The sequence below is a fragment of the Pituophis catenifer genome, unplaced genomic scaffold (genome assembly GCF_029215685.1).
Source record: "Pituophis catenifer annectens isolate HBS135680 unplaced genomic scaffold, rPitCat1.0.hap2 SCAF_4, whole genome shotgun sequence".
Classification (NCBI taxonomy): Eukaryota; Metazoa; Chordata; class Lepidosauria; order Squamata; family Colubridae; genus Pituophis; species Pituophis catenifer.
Window position 1 is genome coordinate 54521253 of NW_027256884.1, and position 27891 is coordinate 54549143.

The 27891-nt window shown below is 36.3% G+C and overlaps 1 protein-coding gene across 1 annotated transcript in view; it reads right to left on the reverse strand.

Annotated features, from left to right (window-relative positions):
• The window catches only part of CNKSR2 (connector enhancer of kinase suppressor of Ras 2), a 418082-nt gene that overhangs the window by 116057 nt on the left and 274134 nt on the right, over positions 1-27891 (reverse strand). Inside the window, exons 13-18 of the mRNA XM_070944037.1 lie at positions 18928-19139; positions 10540-10588; positions 9881-10053; positions 5448-5521; positions 4115-4186; positions 479-546 (exon numbers count right to left, since the gene is read on the reverse strand). Of these exons, the coding sequence (XP_070800138.1) occupies positions 479-546; positions 4115-4186; positions 5448-5521; positions 9881-10053; positions 10540-10588; positions 18928-19139 (648 nt within the window). The remainder of the gene's footprint in view (positions 1-478; positions 547-4114; positions 4187-5447; positions 5522-9880; positions 10054-10539; positions 10589-18927; positions 19140-27891) is intronic.

Here is a 27891-nt window from a genome sequence, read left to right on the forward strand (position 1 = left end):
TTCTCAGTTGGTCAATGAACTAGGGAGGAGGGAAGGGGGAGATGGAATGTAGGTTCCAGACATCAAGAAGACAGCTGTGAGAACCAAAGACACTTTGGCAGGTGTTTGCCAGAGCCAAAGACATTTTCTCATAACAATATAATGAGACTCAATTGGACAATGTGACCTGCTCTAATAGGGGGAGAGAGAAGCTATACTTTAATTATGTGGGTTTGCGTGGGATCTGGTTTTGCCCTAACCAGTGCTGAAATTATGTACTCAATAAAGTTTTGCATTCAGAGATTGGATCATCTCGCTCATGCTTGCTTGGTTGGGTTTGTTCATCGGAACGTTGACATGTGCACTGAAAATGAATTTGAATTGTAACACATTGCTATATAATGCTAATCTGTCTGCATGTGAAGGAATATTATAATGCATTTTCTAAAACAATAGTTCATTTTCATTAGGGGGTAAACTGAAGCCATTAACTTTTTACCTTGTTCTGGTTTGATCCTTTCCCTTTCTGCATATCCAGCAGCAAGCATATTAATTCTGTTCAACCATCTGAAATAACATGTTTATTGAATTACTGACATGACTGACACATTTATAGGACATTTATTAAAACTATAAAACATCTGAATAAGATCAAGACAGCAAAGCTCCTTGCTAATTTTATAATTAGGTCTTCAGTAAATTAAACTTTAAAAAATGGTTTAAGATATTGGAAGCTTCTTTAAATTAATTTTTTACAGATGCTAAATTATATCAACAAAAGTTTAAATATAAAATGGTTTTGTATGTTCCTTTTAATGCTAAAGTTCATAAATCAAGTACTAAAACAACACAGATACAACAGAAGGCATTAAACAGGGAAAGGTAAGGAATCCCTTCTATGTTAAATGTAATAACCTCTCTATGAAGCATGAAGTGAAGCAATACTGATGGTACTGAGAGAGATAACAAGTCTATTATTCTAACCTGCACATTTTTGGTATTATCATTATCCAGAAAGCACAATTAAAGGTTCTGAGCACCCAATACTTCTGTCAACAAGACAGTCATATGTAGTAAAATGTAGACTCTTTTTATATAGATTTGTCAGGAATATCAACTTACTATTATTATTAGATTTCTATTCTGCCTTGAGAGACAGAGAAAGGGACAGAGAGAGCGAGAGAGAGGGAGGGAGGGAGGGAAAGAGAGAGGAGAGAACTCAAGATAGTGAACATCCATCCATCCTGTGAAGTGGGCTAGGTTAAGAAAGAGAGTGACTGGTTCAAAGTCACCCAATTTGTTTCATACCTAGAACTCAGTTTCCAGTTTCTAAGCCAGCACCTTATATTCTATTTGTGACACATGTCATAGAAAATTAAAGTAATAATACCACCAACATTTCTGCAGCATTTTATGTCCTTCTAACACAGGGGTGTCAAATTCAAGGACTGCGGGGTGCTTAAACCTGGCCTGCGGGGCCAACCTGGAAATAGCCAAAATGGGGTGCGGGGGGCTGTGTGTGGCCTCTACACGCCCCATTATCTGCCTGGATAACCTCTTGCAGCACTCTGCCGGCCAAATCAGGGCATAGGCTAGCAAAGTGCTGCAGGAGGCCATCCAGGCAGAAAACGGGGTGCAGGGGAGCCACGCCTCTGAGCCCCATTTTGGCCAGCAGGATGCTGCAGGAGGCATCTGTTCCATCTCCCCCCACGGAGGAGAACTACAATGCTGATCCGGCCCTCAGAGAAATCCAGTTTGACACCTCTGTTCTAATGGTAATATTTTTCCCTTCGTTGTAGACATTTTATATAGAAATATTATAATATAATAATATTCATCAGAAATGAAATATTATAATATAATAATATTCATCAGAAATGAAAGGTAAGTCTTACTCCATTTTGCCATGAAAGAAGAAAGCGGACCCTATTGGTTAAGCTGAATACCTACAATCATGAATGGAAACCTACAGAAGACTTAACAACTTCTATAGGTAAAAAAATGACAATGCAACACAATTTTGAGGATTTTTTTTCCTGCCAAAGTATTCAATAATGTGTCCATAGACCCTTATGCTGACATCTGTTAGTTTCTATACCATGGTTATTTTTAAACACTATTTTAAACAAATTATAAAAATAAAATAACAAGCTTGCCTGCTGCAAAACAAAAAATGCAGACTCTATCATAATTTTTTCCAGATTATATCAGGATTTTAGGTAAGCCCAAAGAATTTGCTCAGCTGTTCAGAAAAAAATAGAAAATAGGCTAAGGTAATAAGGAAGGGGGGGGCCCTAAAACATCTTGTGAGAAGCGAATAGATCAGTGTGCTTCCTCATAAATGTTTTATGACAAATATAGCTTCCAGCCCTTTGTGACACATGAAAGTGGGTTTCAAATCCCATCGCTACCAGTTCGCTCATGGGCGCTCGCGTGCACATGTGCAGAAGCGTCTGCGGGGGGGGTGGAGCCTCCCGCCATGGCCATTACCGGTTCACCCGATCCGGGGCGAACCAGTAGCAACCCACCACTGTATTGTAGATAACCTCAAAGATGCCTTGGAGAAAACATGTGGTAACAAGTTACAAAAACAGGCATTTTTTAAGCCAAGGGAAAAGAGAAAATGTGAGAAAGAAACTCAGTAAGCTAAAGCGAGAGAGTGGAGGGAACAGGCAGTCTGGTTCTCAAGTTTCTGTTACTATAACCTCCAGCAGTAAAGTAGAATACCAGTGAAACTTGCGGGGTCTGATTTAATCCATCTTGAAGAGCTAACATACTTATATATTTCCAAAGGTCTATTCATAGGCAAAACAAAATGGAAGAAAGCAAACTAAACTGTTGTGACTCTGGCTCCCGAGCCTGTCCTCACGGAGGAAGATGACTCTGAAAGTGATGGGGAGGAACTGACAAGGCCTCCCTCTCCAGGACCCTCCTTTCTGGCAACGCCTCAGGTTTCAGCTGAAGGCCAGGAGAAAGGCATGTCAGAGCACCCACTAATAGGGAGTGATGAAGATCAATCTTGGATTGATCCCAGGCAGCGTCGGAGAGAGAGGCGTGCGCAGCAAAGGAAGAGGTGTGGAAGGGCCAGAGATTGCTGAGTCACTGAGACATGCCCCACAGGGGATAAAAGTGGGTGGGGTTGCTCTGCAGGCTCTGTGATGGACAAAAACTGCATATTGTGAGCTTCAGATGGGATATCTTTCAGAATTAAGGCTTGGACTTTGTGAATGACTTCTGACTACTCTTTTGTGCCTTGTGAACTCTTGGTTGCCCCAGCAACGGACTACAGATACGCTGACTCCTGTTTCTAGAGGTGATAAGAAACTTGGCAGGCATTCGGAAAGTAGCTGCCAGAACTTTTATCTGCCAAAGGATTCAGGTCAGCTTGTAAAAATAAATTACTGGTAGACGTCTTTTGCTTGTGTGTCTGCATATGTGAGGTGGGGGGACAGAACATAAACAAAAAAAGATGACCTGAATTTTAGATCTCACCCTTATGAATCGACCGTGTTTTTCGGAGTATAAGATGCACCTTTCCCCCCTTAATTTATCACCTGCTGTGATTCACTTAACAATTGTGGCAAGAAAGGTTGTAAAATGGGGCAACACTCACTTAACAAATGTCTCTCTTAACAACAAAACCTTGGGGCTCAATTGTGGTCATAAGTCAAGGACTATCTGTATATGTATCAGATGTTGGGAGGCAATGAGATAATATGGGAGTTTAAATTGTGACATCACTATGCACTATTTTCTATCATTAGAGCTAGCTGTGGATGCCTACTGAATTTTGCTACTTGTTAATATATCAGGATTGTTGGACCCAAAATCACCCATTAAATCCAGAAGATTTTTGTCCTTCCAGAAAGTTTAATACTCAAAAGTTATCTTTAACAGATGGGTATGTATGTATCTGTTATACATATTACACTGTGTGTACATGTATATAGATAAAAGCACACACACACAAGTAGCATTTTTTGAATGAAATATAATTATCTTACATATTTTCCTATATTTTCATACCTGGTCTTAATATGTAAAACTATATATTTTCTTGAATTATACACAACACAAAATATAAAATAAAATTTATAAAATAAAAATATTATGTTAATCTTTTAGAATGAATTACCTGTTCAAGTCGTCTTGATGTTCAGCAGCAAAGTAAAAGCTTTTGATTTTGGGATGACAGGCCTTGAATGCACTACACAAAAATATGAAAAAATCATAATAAAATACTAAATACATTTTGTATTTTCTGCATTTTCTGCATTCTTTCTGCATTTTATGTTCATGTTCTCTTTTTGTAAAAAAAATATGCTTTCATAAATTGACGTCAATAATATTTTTATGTCTATTTCTGTTAAAAAAAAAGTTAAACTGAAATATGCATGTGTAATCACATAATACTCTTAAAATATAATGATATGGGTCTACTTAAGAACACAATGAATTCAATAGGCCTGATGTTGTAACAGTTGAAGAGGAGAATAAAGTTTTTGACAATCTATTAAACATAAAATCATTCACAGTAATGGCAAATTCCATAGATCTATTTTCTTTCAATAAAATACAACAATAATATCTTCAAATTTACATAAGGATTTTTCAAACTGCATCTCATGGAAATTAGGTTTTATGAGAACTTGAGCGCGTTCCATGACAGATTGGGGGGGGGGTTTCACTCAAATGCAGCTAATTTTCTAACCTTTGAGGTTTGCCTCTCTATCAGAGGTACTCAGAATTATTTTTTAGCAGGTTCTATAGCCTGAAAATATTTGAAAAGTTAGTCCTGAGTTAAATCATCAATACCGAGTTCTAAGGTATTATAAAGAAATAAATATCTGTTAATATAAACAAATCATTTGTAAAATATCTTGGTAATGTAAAAGTTAGCTAGAGATCCATATTTCTACATTTTTAGTTATTATTTTTATTATTTTTTTTATTTATTTATCTATTTTTATATGCCGCCCTTCTCCGGAGACTCAGGGCGGCTTACAATGCGTTAAGCAATAGCCTTCATACTTTTGTATATTTTATACAAAGTCAGCTTATTGCCCCCACAAACTGGGTCCTCATTTTACCCACCTTAGAAAGGATGGAAGGCTGAGTCGACCTTGAGCCTGGTGAGAATTGAACTTGCAGTAATTGCAGGCAGCTGGATGTTAAATGCTGCCTTAGTAGGAGGCATTAGCCTCCTACGCCACTCATTTATTTTCACCTTCTAAAAGCACTGTAAGAAGCAGCAACGATAAACCTTTATAGGTTTATCTAGTATTATATAATACACATTAAATAATAATGAAGACCCTATAAAGTGGATAAAGATGCAAAATCCACATAAACATCAGCTTGTTGTGAACCAACCATAATAATAAAGGAATTCCAATAAATAAAGGTTAAAATAGAGAAATATATCATTTTTGTCTTACTGTTTCTAACTGTTAATTTACAATACTTACTACTTCTTGCGACATTCATTAGCTCTATCAATTTTAAATTCTGGTAGACTGATGAATCCTTCTGCTTTTTCATCCTGTGAAAATGAATACATTAAAAAACAAAAGCAGGCAAATAATAAACAAACAAATGCAAGTATACGTATAACCTATTTGGCCCTGAGAGGAGAGAATTCAATTTAATAATCACTTCAGCTAGAATCACTTTAAAAATCTTGCTAAAAAGTGGATCATAGTGACAGTTAAAGTTTATTAACAAAAAAAAGTGTAACTTGTGTTACAGGTAAGAGTAAACAATATGAAATAACAGTTTTGTTTTGACTTAGTGATGTGAGAGAATTTAGATGATGGAATGATTAATAGTTGCATAATATATGAAATAAGTCATAATGGCTTACCAAAAAATCTTGATTAAATTAATTTTTTGTGCAAAAGATGTTACTTAAATTCTACTAACCTAAGAATTCTGTGGGTAGAATATTATGACAAATATTGTTGGAAGTATAATGCAGATCTAGACCTAAAGATATTAAAAGTCTACTGTGAAAATATAACCTGGTTATTTCAAAACAATACTGAGTTCAGGAAACAAATTAATCCATGATGGTTTAATCACACTGCCTGCACTTGCACATCTTAATTATGCATGGCTTACTAAATGGATGGATGCATGGAACATATGATGTAAAATCCAGAATACTCATATAAAATTTGAAATTCACATCTATTTTTACTATCACTTCTTAGAATTAAATTTCTTGTGTCACTATTATATTTAGAATTACAATCAGACTTTTCTTTCTGAGATAGTTTCTAGATCTAGCAATTCTATATTTCTTTGTCCTTGCCTGGTTATCATATTTTTGACAAGATTGCACAGCTCTCTGAACTCTAAGAAGTTATGTGAATGTTTATTCTGAATATCCTTTTCCTCAACTGTATATTCACAACATATTGACCTATCATGACCTTACTTTATAGGTCAATTTTCTCTTTAATTACTGTCTTTTGACCAATCATTTATTTTTGTCTTCATATCTTCCCCCCCTTTTTCTTTTCCATGTTAAACTCAAGTATATATTTTAGACTCTAATTTTACTTCATTGTTCTCTCCCAGTCACAGTCTTTTATGCTTCATTCTAATCAATCTAACAATATTAAATTTTCTAAGAAGTGGAACTAAAAGATCAGTTAATTTTTGGGGGGGAAAAAAATACTTATACCAAAAATCACATTTGATCCCAAATTGAGATTATTATGTAGGACAGTGAATTCTCTATATGACTAGTAGAAGTAGGCAACTTGTACTTACAGAACAATCTCATTCAATGTATAATTGGCTTTACTACTCTGGTAATCAGTTTATGCAAGCCCATCCACTGGCAGTCATTTTACGAGACCACCTCTAACCTGCTCTAGAAATCCCAGATGTGTTCTGCTATAAAAGTTTGTTACAATGTATAGGATTCATGTTTGCCTTATACTCAATGGGATATATGTGTACAGAACAGTCAGAAAACCGGAAGCGTTACGGCGAGACTGGCTGGAAAATAGCGGGCTCCGATGAGCCTCATGAAAATCCAGCCAGACAAACTGCTGTCGGAGGGTCTTCGGACCGGAACCATCCTGTAGGGATGGTGAAGAAGGAGAGGCACCTTGACAACTAAGAGGAACAAGCAAGTTCCTCAAAAGTCGGAGGCAGCTCTTCGATCCAGCGGCAGGGGCGGCAGCCATTAAAAACAACCGCTTTGAAGCTGGGGCAGCCGGAATAAGACTTTGTGCAGGAGCAGTGTTTGAATGGAGTATTGGTACCAGGTGAGTGATTGGCCAACTCACAGGTAAAAAAGGATTTGTTTTTTAAAAAAAACTTTAAAGTGTCCTGGCGAGGAAATGAGAGGCTAATTGGCACTTGGGAATTTTAATGGAGGGAGAAGAACAAAGAGGAAGTGAAAGTACTAAAGTCCTGAAAAGAAAACCTTATAGTTGGATTTAAAATTGGATTTGGAGAAATTAAAACTAATACAAGAAAAAGAAACCCGAGGGAAACTACTTTTTAATGAGGATTTGAAATAATTTTGAGAGTTTGGAAATTTAAAGGAAGAACAAAGAGGAGGTTAAAATATTAAAGCCCAGGAAAGGAAATTTTACAACTGGATTTAAAACTGAATTTGGAGAAATTAAAAACAATAAAAGGGAAAGAAATTTGAGAGAAAGTATTTTCTATGTGGATTTAAAATACTTTTGCAAGTTGGATACTTTGTTATTTTGAGAATTGTTGATTGGAGAGAGACATCTGCTGGTGGAAAGAAAGCACTACATTGGCCAGCTTGGGAAATAACAACAGTGACCTTAATCACTACAAGAGTTGTGAGAAATTTTAAGGAGTATTTGTTTCTACTTAAACTGCTTGGTCTCAACTTCTAAAGGAGGTGGAAAACAATAAAGCTTTAAATTGGAGTGAATTGGACAAACATTTGTATTGGATATCATCTGGAAATAAAAAAAGGCTATATGGACTTAAAACTTAATTAAACATAAGTTAAAATATCAATAATTTTTAAATTGACAATATGGAATTTTGGATGTGTGAGGAATTAATTGAGATGTTTAAAAACATGCGTGAATCAATAAAGGGCAATAAAAAGTTAGAAACTTTGTCAGAATACACTAAACAGGAAAAAGAGAATATAAATGAGAAGCAAGAAAATAATATTGAAGGTAAAGGAATTGAAGATAAAAAATTAGATGATTACACTGTGATTTACAGTGGTAAAAAAAGAATGGATAGGGGGGAATATTTTCCAAAAAAGAATCAGTCAAAGGGAAGAGAAGGAAATGGGAAAAGATTAGGTAAAAGCTTGAGGCGAATTATGTGATTAATAGATTCAAAAGTTAGAGAAAGGATTCAGGAAAAAGATATAATAAATATAAAAAGAAAAAAAAGAAGAAGAAGACAAGAGACTGGGATGAAGGGAGAAAATTATTAAGAAGAGGAATTTTGGAGAGACCAAGAGAAAATGGTTAAAAGAGGAAGAATAGTGGAAAGGAGGAAGGGAAATAAGGTATACATTAGTAGATCTAAGGGAACTGTGTTAACATTAGTAATTGTGAATATAAAAAGTAAGTATGATGATGTATATTGTGTATTGTAAAATGAACAGCAGATGAAATATGAAGTTGTAATTTGGTTCAATTATGAAAATAACTGAAATCATAAAATTGAAATGTAAAAAACAGTGTGATGGGGACTTTGAAATATTATGTTGTAAATGATGAAATAAAATAATTAATTGATGCTACAATAAGGAATTAGGAATTAAGGGTGGATAGTGATATTGCTTATTACATACTTAGAAGAGATTATGATAAGATGTGGAAGGTCAATGAAGTAAAAGTCAATGTAAAAATTGAATAAGATGAAGTACATTGTTTATAGCTAAAACAGTTATGGGGATTTTGGGAAATATAATTTATAAATGGAGAAATAAGATAATTAATTGAAGTAATACTAAGAAATTAGGATTTGAAGGGTGGTTGATGATATCGTTTATACATTATGTATTAAGAAGAGATTAAGATAAGATAAAAAGTAAGGAAAAAGAATATTATGGCAGAAATTGAAATATGTAAATTGTATTTGGAAAAAACAAAAAAGAAGATTGGAATAGATTATAAAAATTAATATATAATTATGTTATAAGTTGAATAAGATGTGACCCGGTCACTACTCTATTCATAAAATATGCATGTAAAAGAAAAATTTAATAAAACTTGTTTAAATCAGAACAGTCAGAGCCTGGTTTAGGTCAACAGACAGAAGCACTGTAATTTAACACCAGCTGTCTGCAATTAAAGTAAGATAGAATCTCGCCAGGCTCAAGGTTGACTTAGCCTTCCATCCTTTCTAAGGTAGGTAAATTGAGGACCCAGTTTGTGGGGGCAATAAGCTGACTTTTGTATAAATATACAAAAGTATGAAGGCTATTGCTTAACACACTGTAAGCCGCCCTGAGTCTCCGGAGAAGGGCAGCATATAAATCAAATAAAAATAAAAAAAAGAAAAAAGAAAATAAATAAATCTTGAAAATGCATGTCTTTCAAATAATGACTACAGTATTTTCCAGTTTCTCCTAAGATACATGCATGCTGTTTTTCTTTAAAGCAAAGACAAAGGTTTCATTTACTTTAATTCATTATGATTAAATATTAATTTTAATATATGCATGGGAGGAACTGTACACAATCTGTGCTCCATTTACTTTTTTATGCTATAAGAGTTTTTACTGCTGAAGAAATAAGTGCTGATTTTTGGAGTACTTCTTAGTTGTAAAAATATTTAAAATAAAAGAAAATTCTAGATAAGTATATATTGTATCTTCGATGTTTATATATTTGTTAGTTTTGGTAAAAGAGAAATAGCCACATCTATTTCTTACCTCCTCATTGATATACCAGTACAGGGAGGTTTCCTTTAGAACAAACCAGTATTTTTTCCATTTTTGTGAAAAATAACTTTTAGCATCTTTCTTTTTCCACAGCCAGCCTTCACAATCTCCACGACCTAGATCTTTACAAGAAATCCGTCGCTTACTCTTACTAGGTGCTAGACCTGGAAAAAAAAATTGTTTCAACATTTATATAAATATATTTAAAATGGAAAATGAATTAACATGCACATATACAAAGTTATGCCATCTACAAAATATAAACCCTAAAGGGTACATGCTGATGCATCTGAGCTACTAAGGAACGGAGAAATGGAAACTTCAACTAGTGTGCATAAAATACATATAAAATACATACAATACAGTTATGTCTGAGGAACAACATATTTCTCTGATAGCAAAAATATTTAAACATGTGGCTTTTTATAATTATGTAAAGCTTACATATCTTTTAAATCACATGTGCTCTGAAAACCTATAGATCAAAAATAAAACCAGTGAAAAGGCTGTTTTTATAGAAACAGACTGAAAATTAGATTTATTGAATAAAAATCATGACTTCCTGTATACTTATTTTAAAAAGTTTTTATATAACTTACAATATCATTTTATTTGCCACCAGATCTACAAGAAATATTTCACATATTTACCTTTGTTTTTCTTTTTAGACTTATGCTGAAGAGAGGATTGTTGAAATGTCTGGGAGAAAAACATACATGTGGTTTGGTTAATATATGCCAATCTAATCACAGTCCTGTAATATAATTATCAAACCTTTAGAGGGGAGGAAAAAAATTCTATATCAACCATATTTTAGAGGATGGGAGAATAACAGGGTCTTAATGAGATATTGTATCCTTGAACCTCATCTGGTTTTGTATGTTTCTCCCTCTCCATCAGTAAAGATTAAAAAAACCTGTTTTATATTGTACTATGCTGGTTTTTGACTATTGTAAAGTTTACATTTCAAGTTTCATGCAAATAGAAAAGGAAATGAAAAGTTTATGAACTAATTAAATTTAACTTCTAGAATTATTTATGTGCACATTCTGGATAAGTGTGATATAAATGTGGCTGAAAAAGAGACAGAATTATTGTATAAAAAATCATTCATTGTTTCATTTAATTCATTTCAACAGTAATATTTTTTTAAATATTTTAAGGAAGAACTTGGAACAACCACTTCTGTCAAGTCTAATTTAAACAAATTATGATTTGGTCATACTATACTAAAACATTTGGAACAGGAAAAAAAATCTGTCTGTAGAAGAAATTAGAAATTTGTACCTGGCATTCCAGATATATTAGCCAAGGGGCCGATCACTATGAAACTGGAAAGAAGTATAAATGAACTATAACTGTAAAGAAAATCAATACCTTTCATTACAGACCTTTAATTCTAATTCAGTTAAATCTGTATTTATTTTTAAGTAAGACTATATGGCATTTGATTTTCCTGAAAAAATATTATGCTACCCAAGCATATATTTAATATCATATTTCTCTGGAAAATCAGATACCATACAGTGCTATGTATAAATAAGTAAATATTATATGATTCCTCAGTACTTTCATGCTCTCTATTAATCAGCCTGGGGAAATTACTATTCTTCATTCCTCCTCTGCACTGCAAAGGCTTGATACAATTGCATCAAAATGTTACAATTAGGTTCTATGATACCTCCAGCTGTTTAACTCTTCTTGCCTCTTCTGAACAATTTCATCAGTTGGATTTACATCTAATAAATTAAGGCATGATAATTTATTCTATACTTCTATTCCCATAAATTCTAATTAATAACTCTGTTACAATTTGTTACAGTAAATACCAACTTTCCAAGAAATTTTATATTTTTAAAGGAGTCTTTGTGTTTAATTGCTGATTCAAGCCATGACATGAAAACAAACCTAGTGTCAGGGTTCCAAGTAACAGACCCAATGCAATCAAAACTCCAAGGCCAAGGTGCTCCTCAGTCCAAATTTATTAGGCATGTCATATTGACACATCTGGTGAAAACCTGACTCTGAAGGTCCCGAGGTTTTCCCCACCCAAATTAAAAATCAAAGTTCTTTCCCACAGTTCACATCCATCACATGATCCAACCAGGTGTTCTGTCCCCATCCCACACACGCACCCAACCAGCCAGCTGAGGGTTAAATAAACTCTTCAAACACTCAACGTCAGTGATAAGGAACTTGGCAGCAACTCCGTAGCTGCCTGCAAAGAACTTTTTACTCCGATAACACAGACAAAAATACACACAGTTTGAATAGCCCAGTTTGTAATTAACTCCACAGCAAATAGGCGTTGTGTCCAAAGGTGCAAAGTGACTCGCCAGAGATTTAGCTTTGTCCGTCACAGAGTCCGAATGGCCACCACACTCCCTTTTATAGCCTGTGGGGTGTGGTCCAGTGACTCAGCTTAATCTCTGGCACGCCTTCTTTTCTGCTGCGCACGCTTATCTCTCCGACACTGGCGTGGGTCCAACCACAATGTTTCTTCGTCACTATCAGATGGCTCGGAAACACCTGGCTCCTGGCCAATCTCTTCTCCTTCAGGAGACACCTGAGGCATTGCCAGAGAGGAGGGTCCTGGAGAGGGAGGCCTGGCCATCTCCTCTCCTTCATGTTCGGAGCCTTCTTCCTCCAATAAGATAGGCTCGGAGGACGGAGCCATGACACTAGGTCATAGTCCCAACTCCAGTTGGTTTCAGTCCATGACTCCCCAGCACCTGGTGAGAACATCCTTGGTTCCCAGGAGAAAATTTTATTTTGGCTACAAATCCCCAGCTATCTCTATTCCCCCCTCCCATTCCCACAGCTCCAAACAGCCTTGCTTGTGGCAGTCCTGAAGATGCTCCAAAATGGCTTCTGGGTTGACACTTAGATTTTTGTATAATTTTGGAGGGCTGTCGCAAATAAAACAACAACCAGAGGTGGGTTTCAGCAGGTTCTGACCAGTTCTGGAGAACCGGTAGTGGAAATTTTGAGTAGTTTGGAGAACCGGTAAATACCACCTCTGTCTGGCCCTGCCCCCCATCTATTCTCTGCCTTCCAAGTCCCAGCTGATCGGGAGGAAATGGAGACTTTGCAGTAACCTTCCCCTGGAATGGGGTGGGAATGGAGATTTTTACAGTACCGTTCCCCTGTCACGCCCATCAAGCCACGCCCACCAAGCCATGCTACGCCCACCAAGCCACACCCACAGAACCGGTAGTAAAAGTTTTTGAAACCCACCACTAACAACAACCCCATATGAGCTGAGATTATGTCCTGTGGACAAGGGGTTGTTGACACTACAGCTCATGTCCTACTATACTGTGTCTTCTATAAGGACACATGGACCCGCTTTATAACATCTCACCTAATAAAATACCGAAAGTAGTTTCTTTGAATGTGGCCAAATTTTGTTATACTGTATGCAAAATTAGGCAGGCTCTAACTATCCACTGATAAGCCACCACTAATCATAATATATTATTTTGTCTGTTTTTTATTTATTATTTTACTATTGTTATTATTAATGCTTTTACTGTAACCATAATAAAAATTGATTGATTTATATATCTTTACAATGTTTGTATATAAATTGCACTTATATGACAGATATATCAGTTTCTATTTTCATAAGCTTAATATTCTAAAGCAAAATTCAATTTATTTAAAGATAATTCACGTTTAAAAATTATTGTATACTGCACAAACTGATTATTTTTAGTTTATACAAAGAATATGAAGATACATAAATACAACATCTGTAAACTTTCTAACAATTTAAAGTTAAATCTTGGTGTAGAACTCAACTCTTTGTGACTTCAAAAACATATCTAAGTAATTTGTTTGACAATAAAACCAAAGTGATTCATCATTACTTTCTTTAATATGTTTTTTTTAAAAAAAAAACTTCCTAGTGTAGTCTGTAGTCCTATTTATTACTTGAATATCTGTTTCGCAAGTTCTAATTCCCAAGAATGACTAGTTTCCAAACACAAAAAAGTTCAGCCAGGGACTTCCATTGACCAATATTCAAATTCAAAATCTATATCTTAAAAGGTGGATATGCATGTGCAACTCCATTATATCGCCTTTCTTTGTATATTCAGCAACAGTCTGCATGTTTTAGAGAATGCAACAGAAATGTTTTCTATTAGAAGATAAATGCACCATAAAACTACCATATATATATATATACACACACAGAGAGAGAGAGAGAGAGAGAGAGAGAGAGAGAGAGAGAGAGAGAGAGAGAGAGAGAGAGAGAGAGAGAGATTGATTTTGAGTAGTTTGGACAACCAGCAAATACTATCTCTGGCTGGTCCCAGAGTGGGGTGGGAATGGAGATTTTGCAATATCCTTCCCCCATGAGTGGGGAGGGAATGGGGATTTTGCAGTATCCTTCCCCTGAGTGGGGTGGGAATGGAAATTTTGCTGTATCCTTCCCCTGTCACACCCACCAAGCCACGTCCACCAAGCCACAGCATGCCCACCAAGCCCACAGAACCAGTAGTAAAAAAGTTTAGATTTCACCACTGATATCTATATATTTTTTGTGTCTGTGTCGGTCTATCTGGATGAATATTAATATTTTCATTCATTCATTTATAGGTTTGGTTTTTTATTTTACATGTATAAATCAATACATTATACTATACTGGCTATGCACTGCAAAAAGCTTGTCTTTCCCTCATTCTAACAAAGACTCATGGTTTAATGTTTTTAATGTTTTTTTTAATGGTCATTCAAAATTAAAAAAAATGTTAGTAATTCTTGAAATCAAAAAGTTTTATATGAATTTAATTGCCAGATTTAAGCTGAATACCAGGTGACCAGGTTTCTGGGAGCCACTTATTTAATCTTTGACATTTTTCTTCATGCAAACCAGGGGTGGTATTCACTTACCTTCGCTACTGGTTTGCAAATGGGAGCATGCGCACACACAGGAACTTCTGCACATGTGCAGAGCATCAAAAACAAGATGTGATGATATCCAGGTGGGTGGGTGGAGTCTCCCGCAGCGGCCACTACCGGTTCGTCCGAACTGTATAAAACCGGCTGAATAGCATCGCTGATGCAAACCAATAGCTTTAGCTCCATTATATATGTTTGTTAAAAAATTTCCTTGAGTTATGACAACAATTGAGTCCAAAATTTATGTTATTAAATGAAAGGTTTGTTACATGAGTTTTGCCCCATTTTACAACTTTTCTTCCCACAGTTGTTGGCAAGTTGTTAAGTGAATAATTGACTTTGCTTGTCAGAAGGTCGCAAAAGGTGATCACATAAACCAGGTCACTGTAGCCATCATAAATATGAACCAGTTGCCAAGCAACTGAATTTTGATCACATGACCAGAGGGATGCTGCAATGGTGTGAAAAATTATAAGTCACTTTTTTCAGTGCCATTGTAATTTTGAATGGTCACTAAAAGAACTGTTGACGACTACCTGTACACATGTAATACTACTCCCCAGCTTCCTACCTTCACAAAAAATAGTAAGAACAGTGCATTACAAATTAAACCACTGAAAAGACAGACTTTCCTATTTCATTTAATATTAAAATAATAATATTTAATAATAATCCAAACAGCCAGTTGGTGTAATGGTTAAGGCATCAGGTTAAAAAACTGGAGACTGTGAATTCTACTTCTGCCTTAAGTGTGAAAAACTGGCTGGGTGATTCTGAGCCCATCAATTTGTCAGGCATAGGAAAGAGACAAAAACAATTTCACTTCTAAAAAAACCTTGCCAAGAAAACTGAATTGACCTGCAGGCACTTTTTACAACTCAACACTTATTTGAAGGAATAACAGTAATAACACTGTGGCAAAATAAAACAAAAATATTATCAATAGTGATAGGCGCCTTGAGTGCAGTGGGTGAACACCATTAGCATTGACAAAATCAGCATCAATTACAAAAAGCAGCTTTATTTGGAGCAGTTTACATCCTGAGACAATACCTTTAACACCATCATTCAATAACATGTCAGGTCCTTGAGAAGGATTTAATAGGTGGATAAAAATGCCACATCCAATCTAAACATCTAACAGAATGTGCGATGAATCATAATAATAATAAAAAATAAGGTTGGACTTCTGGTTGACATTGCGGCGAGACAGTCGGGGAAATAGCAGGCTCTGATGAGTTCCATGAAAACCCCGGCTGCTGAACCACTGCTGATGGGTCTGTGGACCGAACCTGTCCTGCAGGGACAGGGGAAGAAGAGGGGCACCTCGGAAGACCAAGAGGAACAGGCAAGTTCCTCAGAGATCAGAGGGAACCCTCTGAGTTGGCGGCGGGGGGCGGCAGCCATGGCGGCTGCCATGAAGCTGTGACAACCAGTCAAGAAAAGTGCTGAAGGAAAGCGAAGTAAAACAGAGCCTTTTGAAGCCGGGTGAGTGACAACAGCCCAGGCTCGTAACAACGTTTGGAGTTATATTAGTAACTAGAAGACCCCTAGCCTAAAACAGCAGCTAAGTAACAAAGGGGCTTTGGAAATTTCTTAAACTGTAACTTTAAAGAACAAAGACCCGAGAAACAACTAATTTTGGAACAGAACTAAGAGACTTAATTTAGAGATATGGTAAAAGGACTAAACACTTTAAAAATTTGAATTGGACCAAGGGAAAAAAAAGAAAAGAAGATTTGATACTTTTTTTAACTAAAAGAAGAAAATAAAGTGGATGGTTAAATAATAAGAAATAAAATGGAGTCTTGCATGACTAATAGGAAACGTGAATTATAGAGAGACACCATCTGGTGTAAAGAGGAACTTTATAACCTCCTTTTGTTATGAGAACTTTTAGCTCTACAGAAATAAAAATTGTTGAACTGTGGAGGAGGATTTTGCTTTCCTGACTGCAAGCAGCTGGAATTTGGTGAAAAGAAAAGGAATCTACAATGGAACTCCTAAAGTTGAATAAATAATGAATGTTGGTGCAGGAATAGAAGAAGGATTAAGCGCAGCCTTAAAACAAAGAGATTTGATACATTATATCCGGAATAAAAATATGAAAAGAGATTTAATTGGACTAATGGAGAATAAAATTAAAAACTTGGAAAATGGAAGGAAATTTATGTTTGCAGATGAGGAAATGAAGATAATGTGATTAAAAATAAAATAAAGTAAAGATGATTGCAATAAATTAAAGGGAGGCTTTTATAGAAATTAAGAATGTTAAATGAAACTAATTAATTCATGTAAGATATGTTTAATGCAATAACTATGTTTTAATGGTAAAATGTTAAGGTAAAGAATAAGGGTAAATATGATTAATTGAAAATGTTACAAGGAATTTAAAAATATATTTAAAAATATGTTTTAAGCAAGAACCATGTCTGAAGGTTAAAATGTTATGAATGCTATGAAAAAGGATAAAGGAAAATATGATTAAATAAAAAGCAATGCATAGATGGAGGGAAACAACAAAGAAAGATTTAAGTAGAGATTGTTAAACCAACTATGAACATGCTGTATTTAACAGCCAAAACGTTATAATATGCTGTATTGAACAGCCAACAAATGGTCATGCTGGATATCAGCCAAAACGAAACTTAATATGCCATGTAACAGCCAAAAAACAAAAATAGTAATGATGTGTTCAACAGCCAAACAAATCTGAGAGATGCTGTGTTTAACAGCCAAACAAACCTGAAGATGCCGTGTAATGGCCAAAAAATAAAAATATGCTATATTCAATAGCCAAAACAAAGAGTTATGCTGTGATTAACAGTCAAGAAATAGAAATGATTGGTTTAACATCAAAGATAATAAAAAGTGGTGGGATAACTAAAATGAGGAGGTGTATGTTGAGAGTGATAGTTAAGATAAAATGCATAAGTTAGGTTTAATAATAATTAAATAATTAATGAATGTTTAATTTGCTTAATACAATTGCATGATTTATATTGTTAAAATATCCATCTAAGCAAATGAAAGAGAAAAATGAATTGATAACTGGTTAGGATTTAAGATTTAAGTAACAGGTTTTTGGGGATAATGGTTATAACTATATAACTATATATCATAGTTATATAGATAGATTTGAGGGAAATACTTGTTTTAAAATATTTAGTTGTGTTAATTGAAAAATAAGATTTGTTAATGATTTGCCTTAATATGTGACCAGATCAAAAGCTTCATTTTGAAAAGATGTGTTTTATGTTTTTGTTTTAAAAATAAAAATTTTATAAAATAAATAAATAAATAAATAAATAAATAAATAAATAAATAAATAAGGTTGGAAATAATATTTAAAACATAAGAACATATAAGGCCGTGATGGCGAAGCTATGGCATGTGTGCCACAGATGGCACATAGATACAATTCTGCGGGCACGTGAGCTGTTGCCCTAGCTAAGCTCCAGCATGCACTGACCAGCTGATTTTCGGCTGGCCCTGCCCATGCCACCCCTCCCCTCCCAGGAGTCTCCAAGTGGCCCATTTTGGATGCCAGGTAAGTACAGGGCTCACGCGAAGGCTCTGGGAGGACGTTTTTGGCCTCCATAGGGCCTCCGGGGCATGGGGGAGGCCATTTTCACCCTCCCCAGCTCCAAGAAAGCCTCTGGAGCCTAGGGAGGGAAAAAACTGGCCTACCGGGCCCACCAGAAGTTGGGAAACGGGTTGTTTCCGGCTTCTGGAGTGCCTCCGGGGAGGCAGGGAAGGCCGTTTTTGCCCTCCCCAGGCTCCAGGAAAGCCTCTGAAGCATGGAGAGGGTGAAAAACGGGGCTACCAGAAGTCCGGAAATGGGCTGTTTCCAGCCTCCAGAGGCTTCAGGGAGGCCTGCTAGGCCCAAAACGGGATGAGAGAGTGTCGTGCGTGCATGTGCGGGGGAGTGCAGGGGTGTCGTGCATGCATGTGCAGGGGGCTGGGGTGAGGGGGGCATTGAATTATGGGTGTGGGCATGCACGTACGTGCTTTTGGCACCCGCCATCATTGATATAAGGTGTTAACAAATACATGTAGTCATATTTAGATATTTTAGATATTCAACAACAGTATCAACAAAGAATGAAGTATTTTATCATTTTACTTACATGGTACAAAGTTGTTTCAGGCCCAGGTGTGCTCATATTGTCTTGCCTTAATGATTCCATTTGTAAACTAGGTAATAGAGAATAATGACTAGGACTATTATTCTTGTCTTTCTTTTTAGATTTTTTCCCTGTGTCCTTTTTGCTGTTCCTTTGGAACATGTAATCTTCTTGTGCTATTTTCTCATTACTCATATATCGAAGAAGTGAATTTTCTAGACAGGAGGTATAAAAATGTATTATAAAATTATTTCTTAAATATTATCAATTTAACATAAGTCTAACTAAAAGCAGTTGCATAATAAACATACTTGCCTCTCAAAAACAAATACTGTTGCGAATAAAGTACAAAAATATTTTAATTATATAAAATCTTATTAATAATGCTATATCTACTCATTTCAAAATTTAATCCAAATTATTCTAGAATACAAAAAATACCTGAGCATTTGAATACTCTTGAAGTACCCTGTAAATTGGTTACTTCATGTTGAATATATTTACTTTCAAACTACTTTTTAAATTCAAGCTGAATTATTTTTTCATATGAATCATAACTAAAGTTTTAATTATACCATTTTAAAATCAGAAGAATCATGTCTTTGCTTTATTTCCAAAAAGTTGGACACATTCATTCTGCTTTTTATCTGCACAAATTCAGTCTTTCTAAAAGACTGCAAATCATAAGAAACAGATTTTAAAGAAATAGAGAGCCCCACAAAACTTCCCCCCTTTTATTTTTGGTATTCTGTTGTGAGTCAGCAATTAATTCAGTATTTGACTGTTCTTCAGCTTTGACATTCAGATGAGAAAGAAGTGATTTTGCCTTCTCTCTTTTACTTCAAATCAATAACTTACCACCACAGAACAGTAATTTAAGAAAATAAATTCAAGTTGAGTTTTCTGCTTAGTAATTAGAGGCAATAAAGCAGTCAAAAGATGAAGGGATACTTTTTAAACTACACAGAACCAATACAGCAAATTCAGGACATTGCCAGTACCAATCAGATCAGTTCTAGGTATCCAGCTTGCTCTGATTTAGATGATCCTTGTTATAAGTTGGATCAAAGAAACTTCATTTAACTTTTCCTTCAATTTCCCTGAAATTTGAAATACAACAAATTGTATTTCACTGGCACTAGTGATAATCAAAATAATAGACAGGAGAAATGAACAAAGAAAACAACCTGGAAGAATAGAGCCTCAGCTAGACCCATGATAAATTGGAAAATATGGAACCAAGAAGACGAATCAGAGGAAGGAGGACAATGGTCAGAGAGAAGAACATTGATTGCCATTGGGCAAATCAACAAAAGATTGAAGTGAAATGAACAGAATGTATGACATACACTTTGGAACTGTGCTTTCTATAATTTTGTAAACAACAAACTTAAAGACTCGAGATCCATCCCACCCCTAAAAGGGCCTAATGGGAAAGACTGTAATAATGAAACCATTAAGGCCAACCTCTTCAACATGTTCAACATGTTCAACGGTTCAGTCTTTGTAAACAGCAATGGCTCATGCCCCACATTTCCTAGTCGTACCACAACTAATTACAACAATCTACTACATATCGATTTTACAGTAGATAACATTGAAAAGGCACTATGCAGCCTAAAACCATCTCTATCTATTGGCCATGATGGATTATGTGCCTACTTCTTAATAAAGCTTTCCACTGCCATAGCAGAACCTCTAAGCATAATCTATAAAATATCTTTCAGAATCAGCTCCTTGCCTAACCTATGGTCACTGGCCATGGTCATCCCTATCTTCAAAAAGTGTGACCCCAGTAATGTAATGAAGCGGGCTCTGATAGATGACCACTGGATAACTTTCTATTCACTCTATTCTAAAAAGCAATGCATCCGGTTGGAAAAAGTACAAACTCAGCCAAAATCCTTTTGGTTCCTCTAGGAGGCCTCTAAGTTGTCAGAAGAAAGGAACATTCTAATGACATACAGCTTAAAGGTTGGTTAGGTCAAGGGGATCCACATGAGTTAAAAGTTGTCCATCATCAAAAGATGATTTGAATCTATGCTTCAGTAATCTACAAAAAGAATTATAACTGTTTGCAAAGAAACTCTGTAATTAGGAAATGTCAATTAAAAATGATAAATGTATATGACCATATGAATTGCTGAGTTAACAGAATCCTTTGTCTAGAAGGGTATAAAACCATTGTACCTAATTTCTGTCTTTGTTCAACGCTTCATGTACAGAGCCTTGAACCTATTGCGCAATATATAAATTTGTCTCTGATTAACCCAAAAGTTGTGTTTGTCTTATTAAATCCACCACATTTATGGCACCCTGAAGATGGGACTACAAGGCAGAGAACTTTTGTTCTACCAGACAGCCTGCCTCAGTGGGAATCAATGCCTCCCCAAGGAAAATCCACTGGCCGGCCATTAGGACTCCTTTGAAGTCCATGGAGATTCAGTGAGGAGGTGCCGTAAACCCGCTGACGAAGACAGGCCAGTCAAGAATCCTTGAAGGTTAATCAGACAACAGAGACTCAACATAAATACATAAGAAAGAAAGAAAGAAAGAAAGAAAGAAAGAAAGAAAGAAAGAGGAAAAGAAAACAGGTAAGTATAAATCAGAGAGTTAAAGTCTCTCTGTTTAGAGGTGCCTACTCTTAAAGGGGTGGAAGAGTGGGGTTTGATCAACCCCCTGGGGGACCAGGTGGCGTCCTGAAGTCTCTGGAATTAAGTATTTAAGTATTGGAATTAAGGAACTAAGTATTGTGTGTAATCTTATGTGTGGTAAGAGAAGAACTAATTGCAGTGTTATAAATTTTCTGATAAACTGACATTCTTAAACAGCCAGAGAACTGTTGTTTACTGTTCTTCCCTCCCGGGGTTTAGCAGGCAGTTAAAAATTAGAGCCTGTCTAAATGGGAAAACAAATAATATGACTTGATCAATTTGGTGTGATTTCTGTTAAATATATATGTATATATATAATGATAGTGTGTAAATTTGAATGGAATTGAATTGATTGTGGCTGCCAGCAAAGTTGATTTGTGCTTGAGGCTGTGGGAGATATTTGAGATGATTATAATGGTTGGTTTGCATGAAGTGGGATTTTTTGTATGTGAAATTGGTTTAAACAAGGTCTGATTGCAGTACAAATATGAAAAGCCTGTGTGTTGATAAAGTGAAAATTAGAGAAATACTAATGTTAGTATAGTAATAATACTGTGTTGCTTTGTTGTAAGAATGATGAATGAAAGAGAAAAGCGCGGCTTGGTTGCGTGCTGTAAAACATTTTTTTCCTCTCCCCCCCTTTTCCTTTGTAGGAGAAAAACAGTTCCTTTTAACTTTTTTCCTTTCTCTCACCCCCTCCTTTTTTCCTGGGAGGTGAGAGGCACAAGAGGGGGGGCTATGAGTCTTTGTTCTTTTAACAATTTTTTTCTCTCAGAGAACCAGCTAGAGAAAGGAGGGGGAAGTGGGTGATCGGCTAATGCTGTTTGCTGCTGGTCTCTTTAATTTGCATATGAAAGCTTTTCTGCTCTGAATACAATTTTGATTGTATCTTTTCTGGAAATTTTTGGAGGTTTAAAAACGCTTCATTAAACCTGTACTCAGAATCCTGTTGTTTTGCCAGGCTGGGTTAGCAACATAATTTTAAATCGGATGTTTTAAATTTCTGGGGTTTTAAATTGAGCCGAATCCATTTAATATGTCTACGTGCATTTTGCATACTTAACAGATGGCATGTTTGTTCTTTGTTTGTCTGTTGTTTATTTGTTTGTTTGTTTGTCAGCAGCATAAACTACTGCCTTTTTGGGAATTGTCACAGAGATGAGTTGGAAATTGTGATGTGTGGTGGGAGAGATTCAGTGGCATTTTTGTCTAGGGTGTTGGATTCTGCCTCAAGAGTATGCTTGTTTTTGTTCACTTCAGTTTGCGGGGAGATTAGATAATTGGTGCTGAGGAGCTAATTTGTTTATAGAAGGATATACGGTAGTTGAAGGAAGAGAGGAAGTTTTAAGGGAAGTCAGAAAGTTGCCTTTAAGTTTGTCTACACAGACTTGTGCTGACAGCGGTAGGAGAATTGTATAAGAAGGAGTTAGAGAAAGTAGAATTGATGGAAAGGAGAAGATATGTGATTTGTTTTTGGAAAGTTATGGAAGTTGGCAGATTGAAATGTGGAAGTGCTAAGAAGTAGGAGAGAAGTGGTGATATGGGCAGGGAAGACAGCGTTAAAGATTGCCTGATCCAAAGAAGAGAAGTGGTGTTTTTCGTTGACAGAGATCAGATTAAGTGAACAAAGCATTTGAATACACTTAATCAGTGAAGGGAGTGTTGGAAGATTTGAGAAGCTCAATATTAAAAGCACAAGAAAATTCCCTTAAAGAAAATAGGCAGAAACTCAGGCAGAGTTCAGCCCCCACCTTTACCAATGGGCCATTAAGAAACTGAGACGCTGCCTTATTTTCCAAAACAATGGAAGAATAAAAAATGTGTTTGTTTCTTGCTTGCCTTACTAGGAACAATAAAACTGATTCCAGGAGTTTTGAATTCAGGAAGGGAAAGCTCTGCCTTTCAGTAATCTTTAAAGGGAAAGACTCCCCCCCCCACAGGAGAAAAAAAATCACTCCTGATAGAAAGGAGGGGTGGCATCTCCGCCTCCATCTATAAACAAGCAAGAATTAAGACAATTCTATGCAAAATTAATTGAATCTGGACCTTGGAGTTTGAAATGGGAGGGACATGAAAGAGGAAGCCTTGAAAATTTGAAACAGGCTTTAACCAGGGCTCCTGTATTGGGTTTGCCAAATTTGGAAAAGCCATTCGGTCGCTTTGTAGGCACACACACACACACACACACACACACACACACACACATTGAATTGCACGAGGGGTGTTGGCTCAGAAAGTAGGAAATTGACCTTTGGAGGGAGCCCTCATTGTAAGCACCCCACATCAAGTCAGAACTATCCTTCAGTGGTGGTTATCTGATTCAAGATTCTAAACAAAAATGAAACAATTTTAATGCAGCAGACAGATTTGATTTAACTACAGATCACAATTTGAATCAAGCACAGTTCTTAAGCAACACCAGATCAATGGATCACCTTGGATGAGAACATTATGGTGTTGAAATAATTGGTTTACATACAAAAATAAGACCTGATTTGGAAGGACACCCCCTGGAGACAAATTGCCTCAAAATTGGTCTGCTCAAACCCTTGAATTGTATTCATTAAATTAAGCTCTATGGACAGGGAGCCTGGATAGCTCAGTAGACAAATGCATTGTAATTTAACACCAGCTGTCTGCAATTACTGTAAATTCGAATCTCACCAGGCTCAAGGTTGACTCAGCGTTCCATCCTTTCTAAGGTAGGTGAATTGAGGACCCAGTTTGTGGGGGGCAATAAGCTGACCTTATGACGGCTATTGCTTAATGCATTGTAACCCTTAGTCTCTGGACATCATTTGGCAAAATATGGGTGGAGTCATTGGGGACTTCAAGCTATTGTACATGAACTTTTAAACTAAGCTTTGGTTGTATTGGGATATATCCTTTAGTAACATCAATTATAAACAAATGTTTGGTTTGTACAAAGGTGAATGAACATGCTGTCAGAAAACAACAGATGGGTACCAAAAGTGGGGAGCGTAAAATATTTATTAGTCATAGTGAACCACCTCAAAGGGTGGGCTGCAGCTTTTATCTGCAGTAATGCTACAGCAACAGTGGTGTCAAGAGTTTTACCCAACCTAGACAGATTATCATCATATGAACTATTGTTTGGAGTAATTTTCACTACAGGAAGCATATGCATTACTTCCTTGGAAACCAGAGACAAAGTATTGAAACAATATGTGTATAACCTGTCCAGATATTTTGAAGTTTTTAGGAAACAAGGACTATTAGCCCAAACACCACCTTTGAAGTTTCCAGTCCACAAATTCCACCACGATGATTGGATGTTAATCCAAACTGGGCGGAAGTTAGACCCCAAGTGAACGGGCCCAATCTCATCAAGGAAATCCATTGAAGTTGATGATCCAAAGGATCCAGCCACCAGTGGGAATAGCATTCTTCATCATCTGGACTATTTTTGTATTTTTTCTTTCTTAGGATTCAGTGGTTGCCTATGCTGTTTCCCAACTGAAAAGAACTACAACTGCTCAGATTCCTTTGCGCACTCGCCCAGATGTATTGGTTTTGTAATTGTGTTTTTAAGATCTTAGAAGGACGATCCTGGATCCACTGGATGAGACTGATACCAGGTGATCATCAGCCTTGCTGAATCACTCCGGAAGCTGATTCTCAACGCACGGCGGAAGATTTGTAAAGAGGACAACTGCCTTCACATTGCACATATACATTTTCTTAGCTTTAATATAACACTTTCTTACACATGCTAATGTTATTAGAAGTTTGGGAGTACGTTTTGTGGGTACTTGTTTTTCTAATCTTGTAGTAATTTTGTTTTACATATATAAGGAACGGTTTTGTGGTAGACCTAGGATTTTTATTGCTACTCCTGTTTCCCAAACCACATGCACCATTAACCCTTTCCCTGACGTAGTGAGCTTCACACCATGGTTGATTATGATTTGTTTATGGCTTTGGACATTATTCGCACTAGGACTCACAAGTGAACATAAGATGAACATTGATTCCCCAAGTAGAGACACTTTAGGTCAAGTTCGCTACCGCCAAAAATGCATTGTCTATGCACAAGGTTCTTACTTTAGACCTAAGTCAACTCCACCACCTAAGGTTGCACTATTGACATTCCCAGCTGAGGGGGGAATAGATAAGGAAAAAGGGCCTCTACAACAATTGCATAGAGGAGACTATATATCACGGATTTTGGAATAAAGTCAAGATCTTGTTAAACAGTATGACCCTACCCTAGGTCAGAAATGCTGCGTATGTTTATCTGCTAGCCCTGCATCTTATCTTGCTGTTCCTGTCAAACCACAACTCTGGGTTAGAACAAAGGCTACCAGAAATAAACTTTAAGAAGGGAAAGTGGGGTGGATGGAATCTGTCCAAGACCATTTCAACCTTCAGAATTTCCGCTCTGGTTCAACTTAAAGTCCAAATCAGATTTGTGTATCCTTTTTCCATCTGGAAATACTACCTCTTGATATGTTTTTGAAGGACCAATTCTCAGAGATAAACTGAAGGACCCCTCACTGGAAGTCCCATTGCAACCACTGGCAGGAATGTTTGTGGCAGGGACTTAGGGGTCTGGACTAATGCAAGGAACTACTGAGTGCATGCCTTTTCCATAAATCTTCTTATGTGGAAAGGATGCATATTTGTGTTTACCAACAAACTGGACAGGAACATGTAACGAATCAGGTGTGGTCAGAGAAATTGCCAAGGAATTGCAGGATAGGGCTTCCAAGATAGGTCAGAGGTTATAAACAACTGACATGTGGTTTTCTTGGTTGCCTGGATCCGGGTGGATTAATATGGCTGTGGCAGGCCTAGCTTTTATTCCTTGTGCAATCCCTATGCTGAAACAGCTATCAAAAAGAGCAGTAAAGGAGATTCAAGTTGAAAAGGAACTAGCTTTGATAGAACATTTTCTTAATCAACTTGGTCCCTATCCTGTGGAAGAACATAAAGATTCTGAGGCAGACCCATATGAGGAAATGGAACCTGTAGAAAGAGGTAGAGAATCTCCCCAAGAATCAAGAGAGTAGAAAAACAATCAAGAACTACCTATCCTTTACTTTTATTAATTATCTTTTGTTAGACCCTATATATGGTAGAATTGTTTATTGGAACCTTGTATACTCAGAAGTTAAACTTATATGAGAATAGTGAAAGTTTCTGCATTGAAAAACTTTCAGAGGGGGGAATAATGTAATGAAGCGGGCTCTGATAGATGACCACTGGATAACTTTCTATTCACTCTATTCTAAAAAGCAATGCATCCGGTTGGAAAAAGTACAAACTCAGCCAAAATCCTTTTGGTTCCTCTAGGAGGCCTCTAAGTTGTCAGAAGAAAGGAACATTCTAATGACATACAGCTTAAAGGTTGGTTAGGTCAAGGGGATCCACATGAGTTAAAAGTTGTCCATCATCAAAAGATGATTTGAATCTATGCTTCAGTAATCTACAAAAAGAATTATAACTGTTTGCAAAGAAACTCTGTAATTAGGAAATGTCAATTAAAAATGATAAATGTATATGACCATATGAATTGCTGAGTTAACAGAATCCTTTGTCTAGAAGGGTATAAAACCATTGTACCTAATTTCTGTCTTTGTTCAACGCTTCATGTACAGAGCCTTGAACCTATTGCGCAATATATAAATTTGTCTCTGATTAACCCAAAAGTTGTGTTTGTCTTATTAAATCCACAACACCAGCCTAGTTGAAAATCACAGATCAATCTCATTTTGTTGCGTCACCTGCAAAGTCATGGAATCAATCATAAACCATTACCCTCCACTTAGAGTCAAACAACCTACACTCTAACAAGCAGTTTGGTTTCAGGAAAAATTTGTCCTGTAATCTACAACTCTTACACTACAAAAACATATGGACTACACAACTTGACCAGGGTAAAGCAATAGACGCAATTTATATAGACTTCTGCAAAGCCTTTGATTCAGTGGTACACGACAAACTACTTTTAAAACTCAAATTTTATGGCATTTCTGGATCCCTGAATAAGTGGATATCTGCGTTCCTGTCAAACAGGAAACAAGTAGTCAAAATAGGGAGTACCCTATCAAACCCTGCACCTGTTAACAGTGGTGTCTCCCAAGGCAGCATTTTAGGACCTACACTCTTTATACTTTACATAAATGACCTTTGCGATCATATTATAAGCAACTGCATTCTCTTTGCTGATGATGTAAAACTATTCAGCACCACCGACAATGCTGCTACCCTTCAAAGAGAACCTGACTATGTGTCAGAATGGTCAAACAATTGGCAACTCCAAATATCAACCAACAAATGCTCTGTCTTA